This window comes from Narcine bancroftii, chromosome 1 (genome assembly GCF_036971445.1).
Source record: "Narcine bancroftii isolate sNarBan1 chromosome 1, sNarBan1.hap1, whole genome shotgun sequence".
NCBI classification, from domain to species: Eukaryota; Metazoa; Chordata; class Chondrichthyes; order Torpediniformes; family Narcinidae; genus Narcine; species Narcine bancroftii.
In genome coordinates this window covers 299208519-299233520 of record NC_091469.1, presented here as the reverse complement: position 1 = coordinate 299233520, position 25002 = coordinate 299208519, and the positions used below count along the sequence as shown (strand labels likewise).

The 25002-nt window shown below is 41.8% G+C and overlaps 1 protein-coding gene across 1 annotated transcript; it reads right to left on the bottom strand.

Annotated features, from left to right (window-relative positions):
- Positions 1-598: 598 nt before the first annotated feature.
- LOC138751864 (coiled-coil domain-containing protein 34-like) lies at positions 599-24296 on the bottom strand. The gene is made up of 8 exons (XM_069914730.1): positions 24072-24296; positions 18742-19072; positions 16465-16707; positions 12964-13105; positions 11623-11730; positions 10061-10219; positions 9551-9692; positions 599-1046 (listed from the first exon to the last, which is right to left on the bottom strand). The coding sequence occupies exons 2-8, from the start codon at positions 19053-19055 to the stop codon at positions 847-849; spliced, it is 1308 nt and encodes a 435-aa protein (XP_069770831.1). The 5' UTR covers positions 19056-19072; positions 24072-24296; the 3' UTR covers positions 599-846.
- Between the last annotated feature and the right edge of the window lie 706 nt (positions 24297-25002).

Here is a 25002-nt window from a genome sequence, read left to right as displayed (position 1 = left end):
ATCCATCAAGCATTTCCATTTGTTGACATTTAAAACCTTAATACAAACTTCAACTCTCAAATTTAATGCAAAATTTCAAATACATTTTCGTTATTTTTGCCCAATAATTATTCTCTGCAAGGTTGCTTTATTATTAGCCATCTCATTTTGCACCAATGGATTTAGCATTAATATCTGTATTCAACCTTTTTTCAGTCACTCTAAAGATGTCTAAATGCTTCAAAAGCTAATTACCTTGTGTGATAGTACAGATCTATCACCAATGTATATAGTGTATATAGTTACAGCATCTTGGCTATGCTTACAGCGATTGGCTGAGAGCTAAGCCACGCCTACTGTCTGGGCTTTAAAGGGTTGTGTCCCTAGCCAGATCGTATCATTCCGGACTAGTCGGCCACCTGTGAAGAGCTCCTGTCTTTTGCTTATAAAAGCCTTGGTTTGGATCAACAAGTCTTTGATTCTTTCGACGAGCTCTACACCTTGCTATTTTATATTAGTAACAAATCTACTTAAACAAGACACAAACTCTTCCATATTTCATTTTCCCCGATAGGCACTAGATTTTCAGAGAGAAAAAGCAACTCAAGACAATACTGAATGAGGAAAATAAAACCATCGTTTAATTAAGATATCAGTATGTAAAACCTGTGCTCCTGATATTAGTTCCAGGAGAAAAAAAATGAAAAAGATGTTAAAAAAAAATTAAATGTACTGCCTCTGTCAATAAAACCTGTTAACTTTCCTCCCAGCCAGTTCCAACAACAAGATGGTCCTTTGGTCTGAAAGCCACATTTGAATGTAGAATATACAGCGATGCGGATTTTGGCTTCACTTTTTCCTTGCAGGTTATTTTTTTACTGTTATCTTCTGAACATGGCACAGGGCCACATTTGAATGTGGAATATACAGCGATGCGGATTTTGACTTCATTTTTTCCTTGCAGGTTATTTTTTTACCGTTATCTTCTGAACATGGCACAGGGATTGGTTTCCACGGAATTGGATTGCAGTAGCTTGGAACTGGATACGAAGCTCCGTCGTAGTATCCTATATTAATTAAAAAATCAAAATGTTTATTGCTCAAGGAGCCGTTCACAATAGAAGTACATGAAAGGAATTTTGTCTCAAAAGCTACAATCTTCAATTTAAATAAACACAGGCGAAAGAGTGAGTAATTTAATGGATCCAATAGCAAAACAGAAATACTGATCAAATGAAAGGCATTAAAATATATAAGAGTCATAGAACTGAGCAGCACAAAACAGGCCTTTCAGTCCAACACATCCACCTTTCTATCCATCGATAGTAATCCTACCTTTTCATATTAGGTCTGTTCAGTGACCCAAGGTTTAGTAGGAAAGGGCTTTTCGCTTCAGAGCAACATAATAGAGATGTATAAAATTCTGAGAGGTATAGACAAAGTGAACAGTCAGTACCATTTTCCCAGGCAGCAATGGCCACTAAAAGAAGCTTAGTGAGTCATCAGAGGTAATTTTTAAAAAATTCCCCAGACAGTGGTGGACACCTGAAACACGCTACCAGTAGTGGTGGAGGCTGATACGATAGAGACATTTAAAAGACCCGTAGATTGGCACATGGATGTAATATAAATGGAGGGTTATGGTTATCATGGAGACTTCGATAGGTCAGCATGAAATCATGGCTGAAAGGCTCCATACTATGCTGTAGTGTTCAATGTTGTTCTATATATGCCTCATTTACTTTTACCAGGTCATCTCTCTGTCTCCTTCCTTTCAGAGAAAATAAATTCAGCCCATCCAATTTCTCACCATATTTGAAATCCTCCAATCCAGGCAACCCAGGATATCACAGTAAAACTCTCCTCACCATTGAGAACATCTACAGAGAACGCTGCTGTTGGAGAGCAGCAGCAGTTATCAAGGATAAAATTGCTGAGGCCCTAGCAGATATATTTTAAATGTCCTTAGGCACAGGTAAGCACATGCACTCTACTCGCTGCTACCATCAGGGAAGAGGTATAGGTGCCACAAGACTCGGACCACCAGATTCAGGGACAGCTGCTACCCCTCCACCATCTGACTCCTCAATAACGAACTCAATCAGGGACTCAGTTAAGAATTCTTACTTTTGCACTTTATTGATTTTATTTTCTCTCTGTATTGCAGTTTGTTTAAATTTCTTTATTTGTTTACATGTTGAGTACATTCTTTCTGCACTAACAATAAGTGGTAATTCTGCTTCGCCCACAGGCAAAAGAATCTCAGGGTTTTATGTGATATCATGCATATATTCCGACAATAAATTTGACATCTGAATCACACAATGCTCCAAATGCAGTCTAGCCAGGGCTCTCATAAAGTTGCAACTTTACACCCAAAATGTCATATTCAATGACCTGATTTGTGACAGCAATCGTGTCATCTGCCTTCCTTCGTAACTCTACCTATGTTGCTACTATCAGTGAATGATGAACTTGAACCCAAGATCTCTCTGTAAGTTAACATTCAGAAGTATCCTAACAGCTGTATCTGTGCAATCCCAATTTCATGGTCAGATTCCACAAGCCACATCATATCAAAGAATTTGTAGAAAACTATTCATATAAAAATCATACTGCTCATGTAAAAGATTCTATTTTTGAGTCCCCACAAGCAACAATTATTAAGAAAAACCTGGCCTTTATTTTAGTTTACTCCAGGGTTTCAAAAGGAGTCACAGCTATGTATATTGGAAATAGAACCACAGACTTCTTCCCCCAGAGTAGATTGGCTTACATTGGCTTTTTGATTGACCATTCAAAGTGACTTTAAAATGCAGATTGTTCAACAGATTGACAGTTGCCTTAAGTTTAGCAAGCGAGCAGAATCGGTCAGAAGTGGGGACCATTCTAATTTACATGTATTAATTAAATCTTGTAACTCACATACATAAGGTAAAGATGTCAAGGTGTATTTGAAACATACCTTCTAGACAGGATGTTATCAGTTTGTAAGATTTGAAATTTTACTAAATATCACATGTACATGTAAATAGCTGATTGACATCAATTATTACATTTCTTAAGGAAGGATGTAATGACATGTTAACAATGAACTGTAACAATGTACTTCAAATGAATTCAGAGATCTGCTTATCAATTTGTAAGAGATATGCTCCAAGAAAATACTAAATATACTGTACCTTCTCACTGTGATCATTGAATGAGGTTCAATATTGACTAAGGTGACACTGTCTACCTGAAATTAATATTGCTCATTCCCACTAGTGTAATTTAATAAATCTGTGTTGTATACTCTCTGGTTCTGTTGTGTGCTTTTCTACCTTGACAGCACGAACTGACTATCACATTAGCGTAGTTGGTTGAGTCTCGCTGGGCCACTCACTTCATATGAAATAAGAAGTAAGAAGCCACAAGGAAACTGGGACTTCAGAAGGAGTTGAAGTGCACCTTCGGGATCCTTGAGCCTGAAAACCATTGCCAACTCCTGAGAGCATTGTCTTCAAAGAATGTCCTAACCATGTACAGACAGATTGCCCTCCAAAATAGAGTGCAATAAATTTTTTAATTAAGAATTCTGCACATCTTCACAACATTCATGAAAACTGCAACACTTCAGTCATACCTCAGTGGAGTAAACAGGATATTGTTCTGGTTGTTGATCAAACATGGGATGACATCACTCTGTAGCAACTAAGCACTGCCACAGGGTAGGCTTACCTACCACACAGCAAATAGTAATGTGCAAACAAAACTAACTGCAAACAACGAATTGAAACAAATGCTGCTAAGTCATCATCTGGAGAGAATACCAAAACAGTGGAACAAACACTGGATTCTTGTCATAAATATAATGGTGTCTTCTGGGCAGCTCTCTGATATCTGATATGCATGAGAAGCAAAAAGCTATGGAATGCAAAGAGAAAGGAAGGAGGGAATCCTCTGCTATTTATTAAATACTTTCTGAGCCTCCTGATATTCTATTCATACTAGTAGAAAGTAGAATTTAACAGCTTCTTTCTTTGGCTTGGCTTCGCGGACGAAGATTTATGGAGGGGGTAAAAAAGTCCACGTCAGCTGCAGGCTCGTTTGTGGCTGACCAGTCCGATGCGGGACAGGCAGACACGATTGCAGCGGTTGCAAGGGAAAATTGGTTGGTTGGGGTTGGGTGTTGGGTTTTTCCTCCTTTGCCTTTTGTCAGTGAGGTGGGCTCTGCGGTCTTCTTCAAAGGAGGCTGCTGCCCGCCAAACTGTGAGGCGCCAAGATGCACGGTTTGAGGCGTTATCAGCCCACTGGCGGTGGTCAATGTGGCAGGCACCAAGAGATTTCTTTAGGCAGTCCTTGTACCTTTTCTTTGGTGCACCTCTGTCACGGTGGCCAGTGGAGAGCTCGCCATATAATACGATCTTGGGAAGGCGATGGTCCTCCATTCTGGAGACGTGACCCATCCAGCGCAGCTGGATCTTCAGCAGCGTGGACTCGATGCTGCCGACCTCTGCCATCTCGAGTACCTCGACGTTAGGGGTGTGAGCGCTCCAATGGATGTTGAGGATGGAGCGGAGACAACGCTGGTGGAAGCGTTCTAGGAGCCGTAGGTGGTGCCGGTAGAGGACCCATGATTCGGAGCCGAACAGGAGTGTGGGTATGACAACGGCTCTGTATACGCTTATCTTTGTGAGGTTTTTCAGTTGGTTGTTTTTCCAGACTCTTTTGTGTAGTCTTCCAAAGGCGCTATTTGCCTTGGCGAGTCTGTTGTCTATCTCATTGTCGATCCTTGCATCTGATGAAATGGTGCAGCCGAGATAGGTAAACTGGTTGACCGTTTTGAGTTTTGTGTGCCCGATGGAGATGTGGGGGGGCTGGTAGTCATGGTGGGGAGCTGGCTGATGGAGGACCTCAGTTTTCTTCAGGCTGACTTCCAGGCCAAACATTTTGGCAGTTTCCGCAAAGCAGGACGTCAAGCGCTGAAGAGCTGGCTCTGAATGGGCAACTAAAGCGGCATCATCTGCAAAGAGTAGTTCACGGACAAGTTTCTCTTGTGTCTTGGTGTGAGCTTGCAGGCGCCTCAGATTGAAGAGACTGCCATCCGTGCGGTACCGGATGTAAACAGCGTCTTCATTGTTGGGGTCTTTCATGGCTTGGTTCAGCATCATGCTGAAGAAGATTGAAAAGAGGGTTGGTGCGAGAACACAGCCTTGCTTCACGCCATTGTTAATGGAGAAGGGTTCAGAGAGCTCATTGCTGTATCTGACCCGACCTTGTTGGTTTTCGTGCAGTTGGATAATCATGTTGAGGAACTTTGGGGGACATCCGATGCGCTCTAGTATTTGCCAAAGCCCTTTCCTGCTCACGGTGTCAAAGGCTTTGGTGAGGTCAACAAAGGTGATGTAGAGTCCTTTGTTTTGTTCTCTGCACTTTTCTTGGAGCTGTCTGAGGGCAAAGACCATGTCAGTGGTTCCTCTGTTTGCGCGAAAGCCGCACTGTGATTCTGGGAGAATATTCTCAGCGACACTAGGTATTATTCTATTTAGTAGAATCCTAGCGAAGATTTTGCCTGCAATGGAGAGCAACGTGATTCCCCTGTAGTTTGAGCAGTCTGATTTCTCGCCTTTGTTTTTGTACAGGGTGATGATGGTGGCATCACGAAGATCCTGAGGCAGTTTACCTTGGTCCCAACAAAGCTTGAAAAACTCATGCAGTTTGGCATGCAGAGTTTTGCCGCCAGCCTTCCAGACTTCTGGGGGGATTCCATCCATACCTGCTGCTTTGCCACTTTTCAGTTGTTCGATTGCCTTATATGTCTCATCCAGGGTGGGAACCTCATCCAGCTCTAGCCTTAGGGGCTGTTGAGGGAGCTGGAGCAGGGCGGAATCTTGGACTGAGCGGTTGGTACTGAAAAGAGATTGGAAGTGTTCTGACCATCGGTTGAGGATGGAGATCTTGTCGCTGAGGAGGACTTTGCCTTCTGAGCTGCGCAGCGGGCTTTGGACTTGGGGTGAGGGGCCGTACACAGCCTTTAGAGCCTCGTAGAAACCCCTGAAGTCGCCAATGTCCGCGCTGAGCTGTGTTCGTTTGGCGAGGCTAGTCCACCACTCATTTTGGATCTCCCGGAGTTTGCGCTGAAGATGGCTGCATGCGCGACGGAAGGCTTGTTTCTTCTCTGGACAGGACGGCTTTGTAAGGTGAGCCTGGTGGGCAGCTCGCTTCTTTGCCAGCAGCTCCTGGATTTCCTGGCTGTTTTCGTCAAACCAGTCCTTGTTTTTCCTGGAGGAGAAGCCCAGTACCTCTTCAGTGGATTGCAGTATGGTAGCCTTCAACTGATCCCAGAGGGTTTCAGGGGACGGGTCCGTGAGGCGGGTTGCAACGTCGAGCTTTGCTTTGAGGTTTGCCTGGAAGTTTCCTCTCGCTTCGTCTGACTGCAGTTTTCCAACATTGAACCTCTTTCTGGGGGCTTTATTGTTCCTGGGCTTTGGCTTGAAGTGAAGGTTGAGCTTGCAGCGAACCAGCCGGTGGTCAGTGTGGCATTCCGCGCTAGGCATGACCCTGGTGTGGAGCACATCTTGTTTGTCACTTTCTCGCACCAGGATGTAGTCCAGGAGGTGCCAGTGTTTGGATCGGGGATGCATCCAGGTGGTCTTAAGGCTGTCCCTCTGCTGAAAAAGGGTGTTTGTAATGACAAGCCGCTGTTCTGCGCAGAGCTCCAACAGGAGGCGCCCATTGTCGTTGCACTTGCCGACGCCATGCTTGCCCAGGATTCCTGGCCAGGTTTCTGAGTCTTTGCCGACACGAGCGTTGAAGTCGCCCAGGATGACAACCTTGTCGGCTGTAGGGGTACGTTGGATGAGGTTGCGCAGGTCGGTGTAGAACTTGTTCTTTTCTGCTGGTTCCGCCTGGAGGGTTGGAGCATAGACACTGATGAGGGTGATGTGACGCTTGTTTTGAAGTGGGAGTCGCATGGACATGATTCGGTCCGAGAGGCCTGTCGGAAGGTTTTCGAGTTTGGAGGCAATGAAGCTCTTGACCATGAAGCCTACACCAGATAGGCGTCGTTCATCCGAAGGCTTGCCAGACCAGTAGAGTGTGTAGCCCGCGCCGCGTTCTTGGAGGCTGCCTACATCTGCCAGGCGGACTTCACTGAGAGCGGCTATGTCGATGTCAAGTCTGAGGAGTTCATGTGCAATGAGGGCAGACCGACGTTCAGGTCGGTGGCTGTCAGTCTTGTCTAGCATGGTTCTGATGTTCCAGCATGCTAGCTTGAGTTTGTGAGCATCTTTTGAGGGGGAGGACGTGGAGGGGGAGGACGTGGAGGGGGAGGACGTGGAGGGGGAGGACGTGGAGGGGGAGGACGTGGAGGGGGAGGACGTGGAGGGGGAGGACGTGGAGGGGGAGGACGTGGAGGGGGAGGACGTGGAGGGGGAGGACGTGGAGGGGGAGGACGTGGAGGGGGAGGACGTGGACCTGTCCTCGGGCCTGCGCAAAGGAGCTTTTAGGTGGAGTGCAGTGCGCGCAGTACTGGCCCCACCCTTTACACCCATGGTTCGTGTGCGTGGCCAAGCAAGCTGGGACGTGGCAGCGAGGTCCTTGGGTCGTAGGTTTTATATCGGAGTGGCCTTCTCCTATGCAGGTTTCTTACCCGGGCTGGAGGGGCCTGCCTCCCCTCCTAGGTCGGTCCATACTGCCCGGACCGGGGCCGAGGCCGCCGCAGTTCACCCTGTGCCTGGACTGGGGCCACCGCCTCCCACTCCCTGCCCGGACCGGGGCCTCCGCCTGCCTCACTCGACCGAGGCCGGGGCCGCCGTCTCCCCCTTGCTCCTGCCCGTATCGGGGCCGCCGCCGTCTACCCTTCGCCCGGACCGGGGCCGGGGCCGCTGCTGCTCTCCCTGTGCCCGGACTGGGGCCGCCGCCTCCCCCTTGCTCCTGCCCGGATCGGGGCCGCCGCCGTCTACCCTTCGCCCGGACCGGGGCCGGGGCCGCTGCTGCTCTCCCTGTGCCTGGACTGGGGCCGCCGCCTCCCACTCCCTGCCCGGACCGGGGCCTCCGCCTGCCTCACTCGACCGAGGCCGGGGCCGCCGTCTCCCCCTTGCTCCTGCCCGTATCGGGGCCGCCGCCGTCTACCCTTCGTTTTGCTTTTCTTTGGACAGCAATTTTCCTTTTCTTTGGACTAACTTGATATTACTCTACTCAGATCGAACAAGTTTAAAAATATAGTAAGTGTACACCAAAGAAATACCAAGAATCATACCTCCACCAGCAGCACAATATTCTGAACTTCATTTTCATTCAACACTCTGCTTCACATCATTGAAAATCAAGATAAAATACATATAAAAGCTATGGAATTCTCTTGCAAAGACAAAGAAAATCTCAACCAATATTACTTCCAGCCTCATGTACAATTAGGAACCAATCATTTCTATTGTAACTGATGGGATTTCCTTGAGGATACCATACAAAATTGAACACTTTTGTTCCACTTATTCTGCAAATAAAATGATGTGCTCGGTAAGTGGAAGGCCTTCAAAGGTGAAATTTTGAGATACATAGTTTGAATGTTCCCGTCAGGATTAAAGGCAAAGTTGCAGGCATAAGGGAACCTCAGTTTTCGAGGAATATTGAGGGATCTGGTTAAGAAGAAAGGAAAGGTGTTTAGCACATATAGGCAACAAGGAGCTTGAGGAGTATAAAATGCAGGAAAAAAGAAAAGGGAAATCAGAAGAGCTAAAAGAAAACATTAGATTGCTTTGGCAGACAAGGGAAAGGAAAATCTTAAGGGCTTCTATTAAGAGCAAAAGTATAGTAAGAAACAAAATTGGTCCTCCTGAAGACAAGAGTGGTCAATTATGTACGGAGGCAGAAGAGGTAGGGGAAATCAAATCTTTGTTTGAAACTGGATTTACTCAGGAAACTGATACTACAGAGTCTAGGGAAGTGAGGTAAACAAGCAGTGAAGTCATGGAACCTATACAGATTAAGAAGGAGGTGGTATTTGCTATCTGTAAAGGTAGAACCTCCAGGGCTTGACAAGGTATCCCCTTGGACCTCGAGGGAGGCTTTTGTAAAAATTGCTGAGGCCCTAGCAGATATATTTTAAATGTCCTTAGGCTCAGGTAAGGTGCCGGAGGAAGGAGGGGGGGGGTAGCTTCTATTGTTCCGTTGTTCAAAAAATGCTCCAAAAACAATCCAGGAATTATAGGCTAGTGACCCTTACATCAATCATGGGTAAATTATTGGAATGTGTTCTAAGATATTGGATATACAAGTTTTTGGATAGCCAATTACTGATTAGAGATAGTCATCTTGGCTTTGCGTGTAGTAGGTCATGCTTAACAAATCTACTAGGGTTCTTCGAGGATGTTGATGAAGGAAAGGCTGTGTATTTTTTTTTTTCAAATTACATTTTGCATGATCTTTTGTCTTTTAAATGGTGTATTCTTAATGCAGGTGTCTTAGTTAGGCATTGGAAGAGTGAGTCTCAGTCAACCAGAAAATTTCCATTTTCAGCATCCGTGATCCCCATAGGTGCCATATAATGGGGATTTTACTGTGTTTTTTTTTTAAATGTGGTACAGACCTGTAAGTTTACCATTAGCATAACCAAAGCTGCTCGGAACAGTCCGTGGTCTGGTTCTGACGCTTTGTAACCACTCTTGAAAAATTTTGTCTGCTCTTTCTCTCCTTTCCTGTGTTTCAGCTGCTTTTTTCTCTTCAGCATCCTGTGAATAAAATACCAATATTATTTGCAATATTATGAAACTGCTACTTATTGATCCAAACTAGAATTGGCAAGACAAGCAAATGATATAAGTGAAAGGTGTTGATAATACAGAAAAGCATTTACTAACTAATTCATGTGTTTACTATTTAGTTCAGTGATGTACGATCCAAACTCTATTTTGACTGACCTTCCTAAAATTAATTTTATCCAAAGATTGCACACAAAGTCCTATAACAGAAAAGATGCCACATTTAGCATTCAGATATGGTATTTACATACATTATAGCTTGGTGCCAGAGTTTAATCAAATATTGGCATCTCTATGAGAACAAATTTCTGAGAAATGACAGGTTTGGTTATTCCCACCTTTTCAATTTTCTTCGTCTCCATTTTCTGAAGCTTCTTATTCCTCAGCCATTCTTGAAAAATTTTACTCGCTCTTTCTGTAGCACGTTTTCTTTCTTGTTCCCTGACAATTTTTTCCTCCTGGTCTTTATGACATTTCTTTTCTTTTTCCAATTTTTCCTATAGCCAATAAATTGCCCATAATAAGCATGTGCAGATTCATCACCTTGCTCCTTAGAACAGATAACTAATGAACTTATGCTAATATGCCCCTGTAATACTAAGTTATTAGTTGCTAATACCATATAATTCACTATGGGTCCCATTATATGCTGATTCTTCCTCCACACGTGACTCCAAACCATCCATTTTTTTCATTGAATAAACACAAGATCATGGGTACTATTTTCATTTCATTTATAACTAACAACACTCTTATCACAGACACATCACTGTGGTAAGATAAAGACTGCCACAGGCTCAAATTCTCCATCAATTGTCAGATTCATCAGGAAACTGGCATGGTCCAACTGATTGCAGTGATAATGCTATTTAAACCCTTATCTTTAAACATCACTGCCACTAGAATTTGAGAAACACCTTCACTTGAAGAAATGAATAATCTTTATTGAAAATGTAGTCCAGAGTAGGCTAAATTCTGCATCACAGTTCTTTACAATAACAGGGTCTGACAATGCCATCAACCTTATAAGGGGCAGAAAGAAAAACAAATGTGGCACTAACACTGGCCAGGGACACGTTTCTTCACTATAATTGGCTAAAGGAAAGAATTCAGGAAACTGAACTTTAATTCTCTTTCCCAAAATCTATACAGGGTATCTATAATATTCCAAATTATTTTATCCAGCAGACCAGGTGTGGAAAAAAAAACAAAATCCAGCTCAAGAAAATTGATTTTATGACAAACTATTAATACTAATTGGTACTAATTGGTATTTTAATACTAATCTGCGCAATTCTGGATTAGCTTCAAATGAGAGCCTAATCTCTGTTTCTATTTCAACAAAGTAACAAGGGCATTTCATGCAGAAAACTCTTAACATAACATGCACAAATAAACAGATTGTTTCAGTTAAATAAAAACAAATTGCATACGCATTTAAAAATTTCCAACGATTCTTTATTTGCAGTTGGCACTGAAAATAACCTTGGGTAACTTGGTATTACTGAAACGTTGTGCAAAAATGTGAAAGGTAGTGCACCATTAAATAAATGGAGCAAAAATATGAGCTAAAACTAAAGTGCAGTTGTTCTCAGCTGTATAATGCAATCAATCCTTTAAAGTCACTTGAAAGCAAATTAAATTTTAATGTTAACAAACTGTTGCCGTTCTTCAATGATTTGCAAAAAAATGATCACCAGGACATTAAAAAAATACTCGGTCAGCTAATGTGAAGTTCTTGCTAACTGCAAATATATTGCACATAAAAAGATATGGATGGACCTGCAGCGCACCCCAGCAGTAGCCACCAATTTAGAGTTCCACCTCCACTGTGGCAAGGAAGTTCAGACAAGTGAACACTTATAAACCATTCCAAAGAGAGCTTATTTATATTTCTTACCTTTTCAATTTTTTTCCGCACCCAACATCTATGCTCTTCTTCTGCTCGAACTTTTTTCCTTTCAAGTTCTTCTTGCTCTTTTAATTTTGCTTGTTTCAATATAATTTCCTGTAGGACATAGACATTTCTTCGATAAAACATGCTTAAAAAATGTTTAATCCTTACTGTTTCTTGCTTGTGGGAAAATATTGCTTATATTTTTGAATGCCTCCATCTTATTTAAGAATACTAAACAGCATATCCTTGTACAGGGTGAGGAAGGCTGTACATCCCATCATAAGATACAAAAACATTTCACCATTCAATACTTTCTTAGAAGCTTCCCAGGATTTATCTCCACAGCTTTAATTGGAGAACACAATTGTCTTTCATTTAAATAACTTGTTATATTAATGTATATGTTAATAGATTATGACTTAATGTCAAACAAAATTAGCAGTCTCAAAATTATTCATTTAATAATACCATATCAATCTCCTACCAACTGGCAGAAATCATTTTGACTAAATTTGACTTAGTTCCAGTTTTTAATGCAGCCCTCTCATCAAAGAAGCCTTTGACTTCTTGGCTTGTTCTACATTTGATGGTTGTTGAAGTATATCAATATCATAATATGTTAGTTAAGTTGTAGCTCTCACTGGATTTCAAATAATGTGGTAATCAAGATGCTCAATTCACAACATCAGTTAATAGTTTAAATTAACATTGTTGCTAGACCTTCTGTATTCAGTTCAGCAAATGTATGTTGAAGCTCCAAAAACTGTCAGGTTATAAAGACATAAGAAATAATAGTTTCCACATTCATTGTTAAATCTAACTTTTTGTAATTATAATACTGTATACAAAATGATTATAAGTCAAAAAATACTTCTCAAGTAATAGAATGAAGCATAGATATTCAGGTTACTGTCAGTTTTGAGTGGATTTTTCACAAAAAATAAATTATCCATGGTCTACATTAAGGTAGTTTAAATGATGCATTATTTCAGAATTCTTTAGATTTTTAATTTCTTTAGATATTTCAGTGCCTCCAATCTACCTAGCTAAAGATTGTCCCTGAAACAATTTCACTAACTTTTGTTCCTTGTAAATAGTTCACTTCTATAATCAATCCCAAATAATGTGAAACAAACATTGCATTGTAATTTTATTGTAGTTTATTAATCTGAAAATTGGCATTATTTCACAGGTTTTTTTATTATTTTTAATCTATAAACTTTATATTTTTCATGATTAAAATGAAAACTAATAAAGTAAGATGACAATATAATTTACTATAAATTCATTAAAAACAATGCAACCTTTTAAAGTAATCCCATAATGCACAACTGAAACACTTACCTCCTGAGATTTTTTTAGCACTTCAATGCGTTCTTCCTTTGCTTTCTTAATAAGCCATTCCTCCCAGGCAGTCAGCTCAACTTCCTTTAAATGTTGCTCCTCCTCTTTACTTAGTTGTGTCTTTCTTTCAGAAGTTCTAAATCTTTAGAACAAATATATTACTTTAACTCAAAATATGTTCATTTCATTCCTTCTTATGGGAATAAATGAGCATAGAAACAATACAAGGGTCAAAGTGATAAACAGCAAAAACACTGGTGTACAATTACATCCAATCAATAAAAAAATCAATTTACATAACGGAGAGCACTTCTGCTGCAGTACTCAAAAACAAATAGAAATCACCATGGCAAAAACATAATTAGCACTGGGCTCCAACTGAAATGTGTTAATTTCACAAGAGCTCTGTTCTTGCAAGCAACAAAAGGAAGTTCAGAATACACATGCATAATCACATACAAAAGTTCCAAACTAAACTGACAGTAGTGGACTCTGAATCACTTGTGATGCCACCAGTAGACTTCCCTATATGTTGGAGGTCCTGTTATATCTGGTAGAAGATCCCCAACCACATTACAAAAATAGGGAAGAGAATAATGAGAAGGGAATGGTAGTTTTGTTTTAAATTTACTTTCTTTAATTTCCCAATGTGTCTAAATTATGACAGTTAAAGCACTCAAGAGCCTTCGAGAGAGATGCTACTTCCCAAGGGCATTGGTGATCACTGGAGTCCAAGGACACCAGTACAGATATGATGAATCTTTTTGTATACTGACTAGGTAATCAGGTGTTTGGTGATTATGGGTGACAATTGCATCCTGTAAACCAGCAGAATGTGGACAAACACATGTACAATAGCCACAATCCAAACCCATTTTACACTGAATTAGCAAAGCAATATGAGATTTAAGTGTTTTCATGTTTTTTTTTCAGTTTGTTTGCAGCCATCTTCAAATGCAAACTTTAGTAGAACTGCATAGAAAGAAAAGTTAGAGACTTAAATATTAGGGTGCCAATTCTAATGGTCAAAACCTGGCACTGCCTTTTGATTTGACAATATAAATTTCCTGTCGAGGAGTTTAATTTATAAGACTTTCCAGGCAAACATATCTATGCTTGTAACAAGATACCTTTATTGTCATGTGATAGTATAGTACATATATTACAGGTACTCCCTGACTTTGGACCTACTCAACTTATCTGCACTTAAAACCAATTTTTTTTAAAATATGCATGCAGTCGTCACTCTGTAGGCGCACTAGAAAGATGGCAAGCAAGAGGAAAAGCCTATCTCTTGATGAGAGATTGTCTCATTCCACTGTCTCAACAATTTTAAAGGACAAAGAGAAAATATGTGAGGCTATAAAAGGTTATGCAGGTATGAAAATCCACCTTGATTCGTGTGCGCATGCATGAGACTTTGGTTGGTGCGTGTGTGAGAGTTAAGGGCTCAAATTCAATATCATTAGGGTGTCTAACTCTCAAGCATGCACCAACCGAACTCCGAGGCGCGAATCCACTGTGCATGCACCAACCGAAGACAGGCACATGATCCCAGGAATCAAGGTGGCCATGCCCAGCCATCAGATCCTGGGACACAAACAAGCAAGATAAGCATGGACCAGAACGTGGAAAGATTTGCCAAGGTTAATCAATAAATTCAGGAAGCTTTAAGTTGTTACTGTTAAATCAACCATGAAAAAAGGATTTGATTAAAAAGTTTGCTTTAAGACTTTGGTATTTCAAGCATGCAGGCAAAATTCCAACATATCCATTTCAAGACACAACTGATCCTTTGGTCCCAATTAGTCATAAGTTGGGGACTACCTGTACATAAAATTGCCTTCTGCCTGCCGTAAAGCAATCAGAGTCACCATTAGTGTCACTCAGCGCCCCTTCTAGAAAGGGAGAAAGAGCAGCAAAATAGATTCCCTTCAGAGTTCCTGTGACTCAGTGGATTAGCGTCCAGTGCTCCCACTGCCTTTGCAGCTGTAAAGAATCCTGTTCAATCCATTGGCCACCCAAGCTCCGGATTCAAACCTCTGATAAGATCAGGAAGCCTTCAATGGCCGTGCGGGTCTCCTGACTGCAAATCACCTGCAGCCCTGTGTGGGTCCTTCAGCCACTGAACTTATCGCTGGTTCCACCACCATAGTTACTGTCCTGTAGGGCTGTCTTCTCTGCTTCTCATCCTCAACAGATGGTGCTCTCCCTGTTTCTGGTGCCCTATGTCAGTCCAGTGTTCCTTGGAGTATGCAATACTTCATGGCCATGGCCTTCCAGATCCCATTATCGTTGGCACAGATGGTTGAGGATTTTAGTTTCAAAACACCATTGGCTCTTTAAACAGGACATTTAACCATCACCGTCACTGGGACCCAGCTGTTGATCCCTTCAGAGCAGTACTGTGTCTGCTCTCTGCTGCTAACAACTACATTTGGATTTTAGATTCAAATTGGTGGTTTATGAATCATTCAACCAGTTGAATTTTAAAACACTAGAGAAAATTATGTAATTAATTTTGACAAATTTTTTTTATAATTTAAGCATTGTTAATGTTGAGGCATACTAATTTAATAACTTTTGCAGGAGTGTTTTGTTTTTAAGTCTAAAGGTTAATTTTTACTTGTTGGTCCACATCTGCATTAGTTTTACTTTGCAGAGAACCTGGGTTATTAATATCTGTACAACTATTCTTTGTTACATATACTTATCATCTTTCAAAACTTTCCCTTACTTTTCTCTTTCCCCATTTCACTCCTGTAAGGATTTTCTCCTTGCACAATTTAAAATCCTCCAAAATCATTCTCAAAAATTAATTCTGTAACATTAATTCAACTGCGAGTAAAGATAATACACTAACACCCAAGTATTACATCTCATGTACTTTTTTATGAAAATGCTAAAATTCATGAGCCTACAAAAACAAAATTCAGATGTACATGCCGCAGTTAAACAATATTTAATGCTGATAGAAATGTGAACAAAACTAAAATTGGAGTTTGTAGTAACACTAGGTAATTTATTTCTCTCTCACATACACACTCGTGTGAGTGTGTGTGTGTGTGTGTGAGTGTGAGTGCGTGTGTGTGTGAGTGTGTGTGCACGTGTGTGTGTGTGAGTGTGTGTGCACGTGTGTGTGTGTGAGTGTGTGTGCACGTGTGTGTGTGTGTGTGCGTGTGTGCACGTGTGCGTGTGTGCACGTGTGTGTGTGTGTGCACGTGTGTGTGTGTGTGTGTGTGTGTGTGTGTAAGTATGCTAGTGCCACCTCAAAGAGAAATGCAGGAGCAATCTTGATTCCCAGAATGCACTGAACTACCTTTTTTAAATGTTCTCATTCAGATAACTAAGAAGTATTTCAAAGAAAAACACTAATGATAAAAATCAAACATTTTGTTTTGCATTTTCAATTATAGTTCAACAGAAATGTAAATTTCAGAAGATGCAAAATTGAACAAATAAGCTGCAATAGATGTTAGAAATATATGATGGAAAATGTACCTGGATGTTTTTGATCTGACTGGAGAGAATATTGCCAATTTTTTTGACACAGTTTTGTTTGCGGTAGAAGCCATTTCTCGGTTTGAAATGCTGCTTGCAGGAGTTTTGGAAACCTCAGTCTTGCCATCTTCACTTTCATAGCTGTCATGGTAAATAGGTGAGAGCAGAGAAGTTGTGGAATCTTTGGAAACTTCCAAATTACATCCTTTGTACAGGGCTTCCCTTTTCAAACACATGTTCTGCCTATGTGGATTCAGAATTGTAATTTAAAATTTTCCATACTTGACATGAAATACTATTGTATAAGAACATACAGTTTGGAAGCACTGCTCAACTGAAAGTTTGTCACAAGTCAATTAATGATCTATGATACTGTCACAAGATGATACAACTATAATCAAAAGATTTCCAACAATAAAAAACCTCAATAATTAAACAAACTGCTTGGAGGCTATAAATATTCTAACAGAGCATTGTATTCACTAAAAAATTATAGACCACTTAAAAATAAGAAATTGTGGCATAACAACAAAAAAATAGCATTTTTTCTACAAATTAAAACCACTCTGCTGCTAAATTGTACAGGTCAGTAAACAATTAGAGAAAAGCAAATTAAGCCTTTCTGTAGAAATGAAAATTACAATAAAATCAAAGAGTAAATGGACTCCAAATAGAGTGCATGAACAACTGACCACCTCTGAAAAGTAAATAAGTGATTACTATTAAAATGAAAAGTAGTGAAGTGAAAAAAAAAATTAAAAAGCCCAATAAATGAAAGGGATGACTGTGTGAGTCTTGGGACAAGTGGTAGAAGAGGTCAGCTTGATGAATGTTGAAATACTAAGTGGATTGCATACCAGTCTCACAAGAAACAGCCCCGTCCCCCCAGAATGATCGTGTTGTGAGAGAGCGCAGCACAAAGACTGAAACGGCAGGCTGCGTGCTCAGGTATCACAACGAACTGATTTAATTTGAATCGTGCATGCAGCCTTTAAGCATGACTCCATTCCGCCCCTTATGCACCGGTGTTCGCATCACGATGACGCGAGTGCGTACAAACCCTTCCGGTCTGAACCAGAAAAGACGGTCCCGCGATGCCATCCTTGCTGCAGCTGCCGTGCCGCCCACAACAAGCGGGGCCGGTTCACCTGCTGAAATTATGTGCATCCCCACAGATAAATAATTGAACCTACATCCAATTCTTCCCTTTTCTCAGCCAGAAACAGCTTTCATCCCCCAATCATTAAAAAATTTTTGATAATAAAGTTATTGTTCAATCCAAAAGATCTATTATAGTAAAAAAATAATTAAAACACCATTCAAAGGGCTGAAAATGGAGAGATCAACATCTCCTCATTTGTCAGATAGGTGCAACAACATTTCCTGAGAAGACTGAAGCAGGCAAGGCTACCGGCCACCATTATGTCAACCTTCTATAGGATCTCTATCAAGAGCATCCTGAAAGGCTGCATCAGTGTGGTACAGTTACTGCAGAGAAATGGGTCAGAGGTCAATCCACAGGGCAATAAGAGCAGTAAAGAAGATCATTGGAGTCTCCCTTCCTCCCCTGACCTTTGAAGTGATCTATCAGGACCGCTGTCTGGATGGCACGCAAAATCATGGCAAACTCCTTCCACCCTGCACACGTCATCTTTCAGCTGCTCTCACTGGGAAAGAGATACAGGAGGATCATAGCCAGCACCACCAGGCTGAGGAGTAGCTTCTTCCCACAGACAGTAAGAATGTTGAATGATCAAAGGAACTGCTCAACACTAACTATCTGAGACTTTCACATGCATGAAACAACATTTATTTATTTGTATGGATGAAATACTTATCTTACATATGTACTGTTACACTGTATTTGTGTTTTATCTGGTGCGTTTTGCACTATTTACGCTAGTTCATCGGGTTGAATTTGTACAATCAGATGACAATAAACTTGACTTTCGAGCAAATTCAGCAGAAATTGAAGTGGTAGTACAAGATCTGCTGGGGAAACATTTCCTCTTGGGACTAAAACTGGGTGGTAAAGATTTATTTTGTGACATCATAACAGTTAGGAAAAGTAGCAGGTGGTCTGACAGATTCAATGGGTGAAGGAAAAGACAGATGATAATGAATAGGACAGAAGGTAAGAACAAAGTGAAAAGTCAGTTATAATGGAGGAGGAGGAACACATGCCAGAAGTATTGAAAATAAATACAATACCTTCAACCATTGTTGGAACAAATAAGACAGCAATTAACCTGTAAGGGTTAAAATACACAGACATACCTGGATTTTTTTTGTCCACCTGATGTAGACAGCACTGGTCTTTTTGAAAAACTATCCACAGTTTTTCTTGGAGTGGATTCTGATATTCTTCTTGAAAATCTGTCTGCCTGCTTGTTTTGTGACACGTTTTCTTCCTCGCTACTTATGTAGCTTTCATGGTAAATAGGAGATAGCAGGGAAGAAGTGGAACCTGATGAGGAGGGTGATTCACAGTGCGCGGGTTGAACCTCATTTTCCAATCTACTATTCATCTGATATAGACTTGAAAGAGAATTTGTTTCTGCATTTTCTTTATCACTGGATTGTGAAGACATTCTTCAGATAAATTTTTCTGGTCAAAACAAAATATTTTTTTAAAAATGAAACCTTCAAAAATCACGCCAAGTCTTATTGCAAATTGACACAAATTATTCTACAAATCTTGCATATATTAGGCAAAACTTTGGTAAAAAAGGAAAACATTAAAGCCAGCACCACCAGGCTGAGGAGCAGTTTCTTCCCACGGGCAGTGAGAATGTTAAATGATCAAAGGAACTGCTCAACACTAACTATCTGAGACTTTCACATGCATGAAACAACATTTATTTATTTGTATGGATGAAATACTTGGTCTTACATATGTACTGTTAGTCTGTATTTGTGTTTTATCTGGTTGTATGTCTGTGCATTTTTAACCAAAGGAACTGCTCACTAACAATCCAAGACTCTCATATTCATAAAATAGCATTTATTTATACAGATGAAATACTTGTCCTATATACAATTGTTTGTGTGCATGTGTGTTATAGTTGGTTGTATATCTGCGCGTTTTGTACCAAGGACCGGAGAACACTGTTTCCATCGGGCTGAACTTGTACAATCAGATGACAATAAGCTTATATTGAAATGCAAAACAGATTTAATTATGATACAATGAGCCATATTGAACATGCAGAAACAACTACATGTATGTGGGAAATTCTCCAAATTTTAAAGTGCCAAAATTATTTTATCAAATCATAATAGCTTTGCCATTTAAAGGAGACACCTTTCAGAGATATGGACGTCACAATTTTTTTAACAGTGACCTGGGTTTGGAAGGCAGAAATAGTCAATTTAAACTTTCACACCTATTCAAAGACATTGATTACCTACTTCAATATGTTGACGATACATAAACCCTAACTCATTGCTCTGTCTTTTCTGCTTATCCCTTCATACCTTGAATATTTGTCAACCAATAAATTTCAGATGGAAGAGTTCTATAATTCTAACATACTTTGCAAATACATTTGCTAAATTTTACATTATGCCTGTTCTATTCTAGAATAGGTTCATCGGTATTATGAATAAATATTGATCCTCACTGATCACATGGACAGGTCTTTATTTACACAAAGGGGAATTCACAAAAAGAGCACACATTCACAGACTTGCACCCACCATCCACAGCCATGGTACACCAAGGGTTTAACTTCTTCAGCATCCACCTCCCACAGATGGTGAAACTAAATGAGTACATGCACATGAACCTGATCTCTAGTGTTGCTTGGGATCAGGGACAGGCCCATTGCAGTCGGCCCTCCAGAGCTGCCCATGGCTCGCAGCCTCGAGTTGAGCAATGGTCACAACTAATGAACACATGAACAGCAATAGTACACAAATAAATACACATCGGGTATGAATAAATCACAACAAAACATTCTCAACTCCCGACTGGGAATGGAAGGGAAGGGTTAAACACACAGTCCTGCCAAATTTCTACATCTCTGGAAGGGTCAGCACACTAACTAACAGTATATTAATTACAACTAACAAGTATATCAAATGAAACTAGTCTCCAGCATTGCCGACAGCTCAACATTCAGTAGAATTGTGCTAGCCCATTGCACACGGCCCTCCAGAGCTACTCGTGGCCTGCAGTTCAGTGATGGTCTCCAAGCAGCTGTAAGAGCAGAGAATGAGCGCAAAAGAGAAGCTCATGAAAGAGCGAGCATGCGAGACTGCACAAGCTCAGCTTTTCAATACAGGACCCATCCATGTGATCTGTGAGGACCTATTGTGTGTTAGCTTCACCCATGGGGATTACCCTTTGATTGCCACCTGGAGCACCAACCACATGTCAGCTGCCTGGGCCAATCATGCATCAGCCTCACAGGTGGGCAGATCTATCCCTTGATTGGCAGATGAGTGGACTTACAATTAGGCCCAGCTATAGGTCACATGACAATCCACATTCCCACCAGGTTCTAGACGGAGAGGTCACATGACCCTCTACAATCCACACTACAATGCCTCCATTTCCTAACTAGAGAAAATAATTTCTTGCTATGCACCCTACCAGTAACCCATAAAACTGGAACCAAATTGATAAAAAGTGAACTTTTCAATTTTAGTGAATACTTAGTTTTCATCATTACACTTTGTGATTTGACTATTGTAGTCTTGATATCAACTAAATCAGATTGGAAATTATGGTATAAATATACTATAACAATAGAGAACAAAAAGCATTATTACAGTATTTAGAGGATAAATTATAATATTGTATCATGGTATCCTACAGCACATTTGAAACAATAGTTTTAAAACTATCCAATACAAAATTTTACTTTCCTCCAAAATGGCATCCTAATTAATTGGCTGTGCAGTGACCCAGGATAGGATGCCCTTTGTGCCATTTCCACTGGGCCACCCTTAATTGGGACACTAATTGCTTTTCCACTGAACACAGTCATCCCCAGGGATGTTCGACCTTCAACTGGAAATGGGTGACTTTCTGCTGTACCTTTTCCACTGGTTTTATCAGCCCACCAGGGATATGAGTAAGAGTAGAGGCGGTTAATCCCTGGCATGAAATTATGTTATTTGATAACAGCGTTTCAGACAGACAGTGTTCCTTTTCCACTGGACCCTGTCCCAATAAATTCCCAGTCAATTCCTGGGACAGAGTGCCAGTGGAAAGGGGGCAAATGATTTCCTTTAATGTTTACCTCATTAATTTGGTTATAGCTTCAACTTCTTTGGCTTGGCTTCGCGGACGAAGATTTATGGAGGGGTAAATGTCCACGTCGGCTGCAGGCTCGTTTGTGGCTGACAAGTCCGATGCGGGACAGGGAGACACGGTTTCAGCGGAAAATTTGTTGGTTGGGTGTTGGGTTTTTCCTCCTTTGTCTTTTGTCAGTGAGCTGGGCTCTGCGGTCTTCTTCAAAGGAGGTTGCTGCCCGCCGAACTGTGAGGCGCCAAGATGCACGGTTTGAGGCGATATCAGCCCACTGGCGGTGGTCAATGTGGCAGGCATCAAGAGATTTCTTTAGGCAGTCCTTGTACCTCTTCTTTGGTGCACCTCTGACACGATGGCCAGTGGAGAGCTCGCCATATAACACGATCTTGGGAAGGCGATGGTCCTCCATTCTGGAGACGTGACCCACCCAGAGCAGTTGGATCTTCAACAGCGTGGATTCGATGCTGTCGGCCTCTGCCATCTCGAGTACTTCGATGTTAGGGATGAAGTCGCTCCAATGAATGTTGAGGATGGAGCGGAGACAACGCTGGTGGAAGCGTTCTAGGAGCCGTAGGTGATGCCGGTAGAGGACCCATGATTCGGAGCCGAACAGGAGTGTGGGTATGACAACGGCTCTGTATATGCTTATCTTTGTGAGGTTTTTCCAGACTCTTTTGTGTAGTCTTCCAAAGGCGCTATTTTCCTTGGCGAGTCTGTTGTCTATCTCATTGTCGATCCTTGCATAACATAACGTCAAATTTTTACATGCTTGATTGATGTCCAATAATATTAAGCATTGAAAAATATAAATGATGAATGCACATCTTGACCAATTTACATAAAATTCAAACTAAAATAATTGTTGTTTGCAATAAACCTTAAAACAAATTTGAGTCAAGAGCAGACCAGAGAATCACAGTCTCCTTGGGATATTGAAAGAGGAGGGGTGGAGAAGACGAGCCTGGTCATAAAATTATGTTGAATGTGACAGAAATTGTTAAAATTAATTGTAGAATGCAAAGACTGCTGGAGTTGGAAGGTAGAATTATGGAAACCCTATCTTTGGTCCTCCAAGAGTGGGGAAATAGCATTCTCCCAGTTCCTCTGTTGTAGCTATGCTGATAATGAGATAGATGCTTCTGAGATTTCTTCCTTTTTCCTTTAGCATGAGTTCCTCCTACCAAAATTGACAAAGCTTTCAACCCATCTTATTAGTTTCCTGTTTGTCTGTTCTCATTCCCTCTCCTCCCGCAGAAAAGCATTGGGTTTTCCAAGGCTATGTTCAACCACACCAACCTCTGCACTCAAAAGATTATCCTTTACAATTCCTACCACGTTCCATAGCATCTCACCACAAGTCACATCTCCCCTTTCTCTTCAGCCAGTCCAATTTTACTCCCTGGATTACTCTTCCACCTCCAACAATAACTTATTTTTAAAAACTCATGGTACTTTTGCATACAAAAATACAATGTGTGCTATATTATCATCTCTTTCATTCATCCATGAATCCAAATCATCTTTCTGGATGGCACAGCACTGCTTCCAGTCCAGTATTTCTTGTTTACATCAGATCTAGCCAGCTCTGTTGACAGTTATATTGACCTTTTTTTTTTTTTCTGGACATGGATTGCCCGATTTACTGCACATTTGAGCTCACACCTCTTCTCCCACCACGATTCAGAGCTCCAAAGAGTCCTTCCAAAGTGTGAATCTGCATTGGTCATCTAATGCTCCCATTCTGGCCTTCTCTGCATTGGAGAAGGGACGTAAACTGGGAGATTGTTTCGCTGAGCACCTTCACTCTGTCCGCAGCAATGGTGGAGACATCCCAGTAGCCAATCATTTCAATTCTGCGTCGACATCCATGAACTTGTGCCATGCCAAACCATGGTCACCTGTAAACTGGAGAACCACCTGGGGACTCTCCAACCGGATGAGTTCTCTCTCTTCTTTCCTCCAGCTCTCCATTCAGAAGTCTATCACTTAAAAAAAAACCTTTTACTCTCCCTCCCGTATCCACAGGCAAGCTCATCCTCCCCCCCACCCCCACGTCCCCCACCATTTTTTATTCAGGCTCCTGTCTGCACTTCACCCACACTTGGATAAAGGACTCAAGCCCAAAGAGTTGGTTGTGTATCTCGCTCTTTGCTAGATGAAGCACGCTGTTTGACCTGCTAGGGTTCTCCAGCATTTTTGGACAAACTATGATCACAGCATCTGCAGATTTGTTTGATAAACAAAATTCATTCTCCTCCTCCTTTTCTATTAGCCCTGCCTTCATTAACCAACAGCAAAGCCGATGCTCGAAGAGGGAACTGCTCTGCGGGCCCCCTTCCTGCATTACCTGTTCCAGGGGGCTCTCCTTCTTAGGTGGGGGGTGCTGCAAACAGAGCCCCAGAACCTTCTTAAGCGCCCCGCGGGACTGCTGCTGCTCCCCGGCGTCGCCACCTTCCCGTCCCGCCCGGGTTTGGGGTTTTTTTTTAAACCTGTTCTGCACCGACGCCCCCAACTCGCCGCGCAACCGGGAACATGGCAGCCCCCAGAGCGCGGCCGTTCCCCCACAATTCACCGCGGCGCGCTCCGTCTCCGCCAATCAAGTCAGGGCAGAGGGCTCAGAAGGACGCGTCTCCAGGGCAGCGCGGTGGGGTCCAGTTGGTCGGAACGAGCGCCGCCCGCTTCTTTGCAAACCCCCGCCCAACTTTTGTTCCTCAATCCAACATCGGAATAAACGACCAGAGAGGCTGGTAAACTGGACCTCCAGAGTTTTACCGAGGTGCAGGGGCGAATTGGGTCGTGAATACAAAACCCTGGAGAAATTCAGCAGGTCAAACCGCAAAGATCAAGATACAGAACCAATGTTTCCAACTTGAGCCCTTCATCAAGGCAATCACATTAATTTCCTATCGTATTATTTTTACAAAAGATATAACCTATTTTTGTGATTGTCATATTTTACGTTGACTTCAAACTACAAAAGCATGTTATTGAAAATAAGTTTTCTGCATTTGCACTTCGACTTGCTTCTTCTCTGCTGATCTTGGTGCAGTCGGACGCAGATAATGCCCACTGGGGCGTTCAGGTGGTCGCGGAGAAGACGCCTTTCTACCACCTGAACGTGAAGAAGAGCCGCATCCGAGCGAACGCCGGCTCCTGTGTCCCACCGCTGCTTTCAGGTGCAACGGGAGATTCTCGGAGCCGGAGATTATACCTCCAGGAGGAGGGTTGGGTAAGTGCTCCTCCTGGCCAGGTTCTCCACTTTTCAGGTGGCCACATTG

Coding starts and splice junctions, on each gene's coding strand:
- LOC138751864 (XM_069914730.1), bottom strand. CDS start 19,055: ATGTCTTCACAATCCAGTGATAAAGAAAATGCAGAAACAAATTCTCTT. Junction 16,708..18,741: donor GGTGGACAAAAAAAATCCAG/GTATGTCTGTGT, acceptor GAATCCACATAG/GCAGAACATGTGTTTGAAAA. Junction 10,220..11,622: donor TGCGGAAAAAAATTGAAAAG/GTAAGAAATATA, acceptor TATTGGCTATAG/GAAAAATTGGAAAAAGAAAA.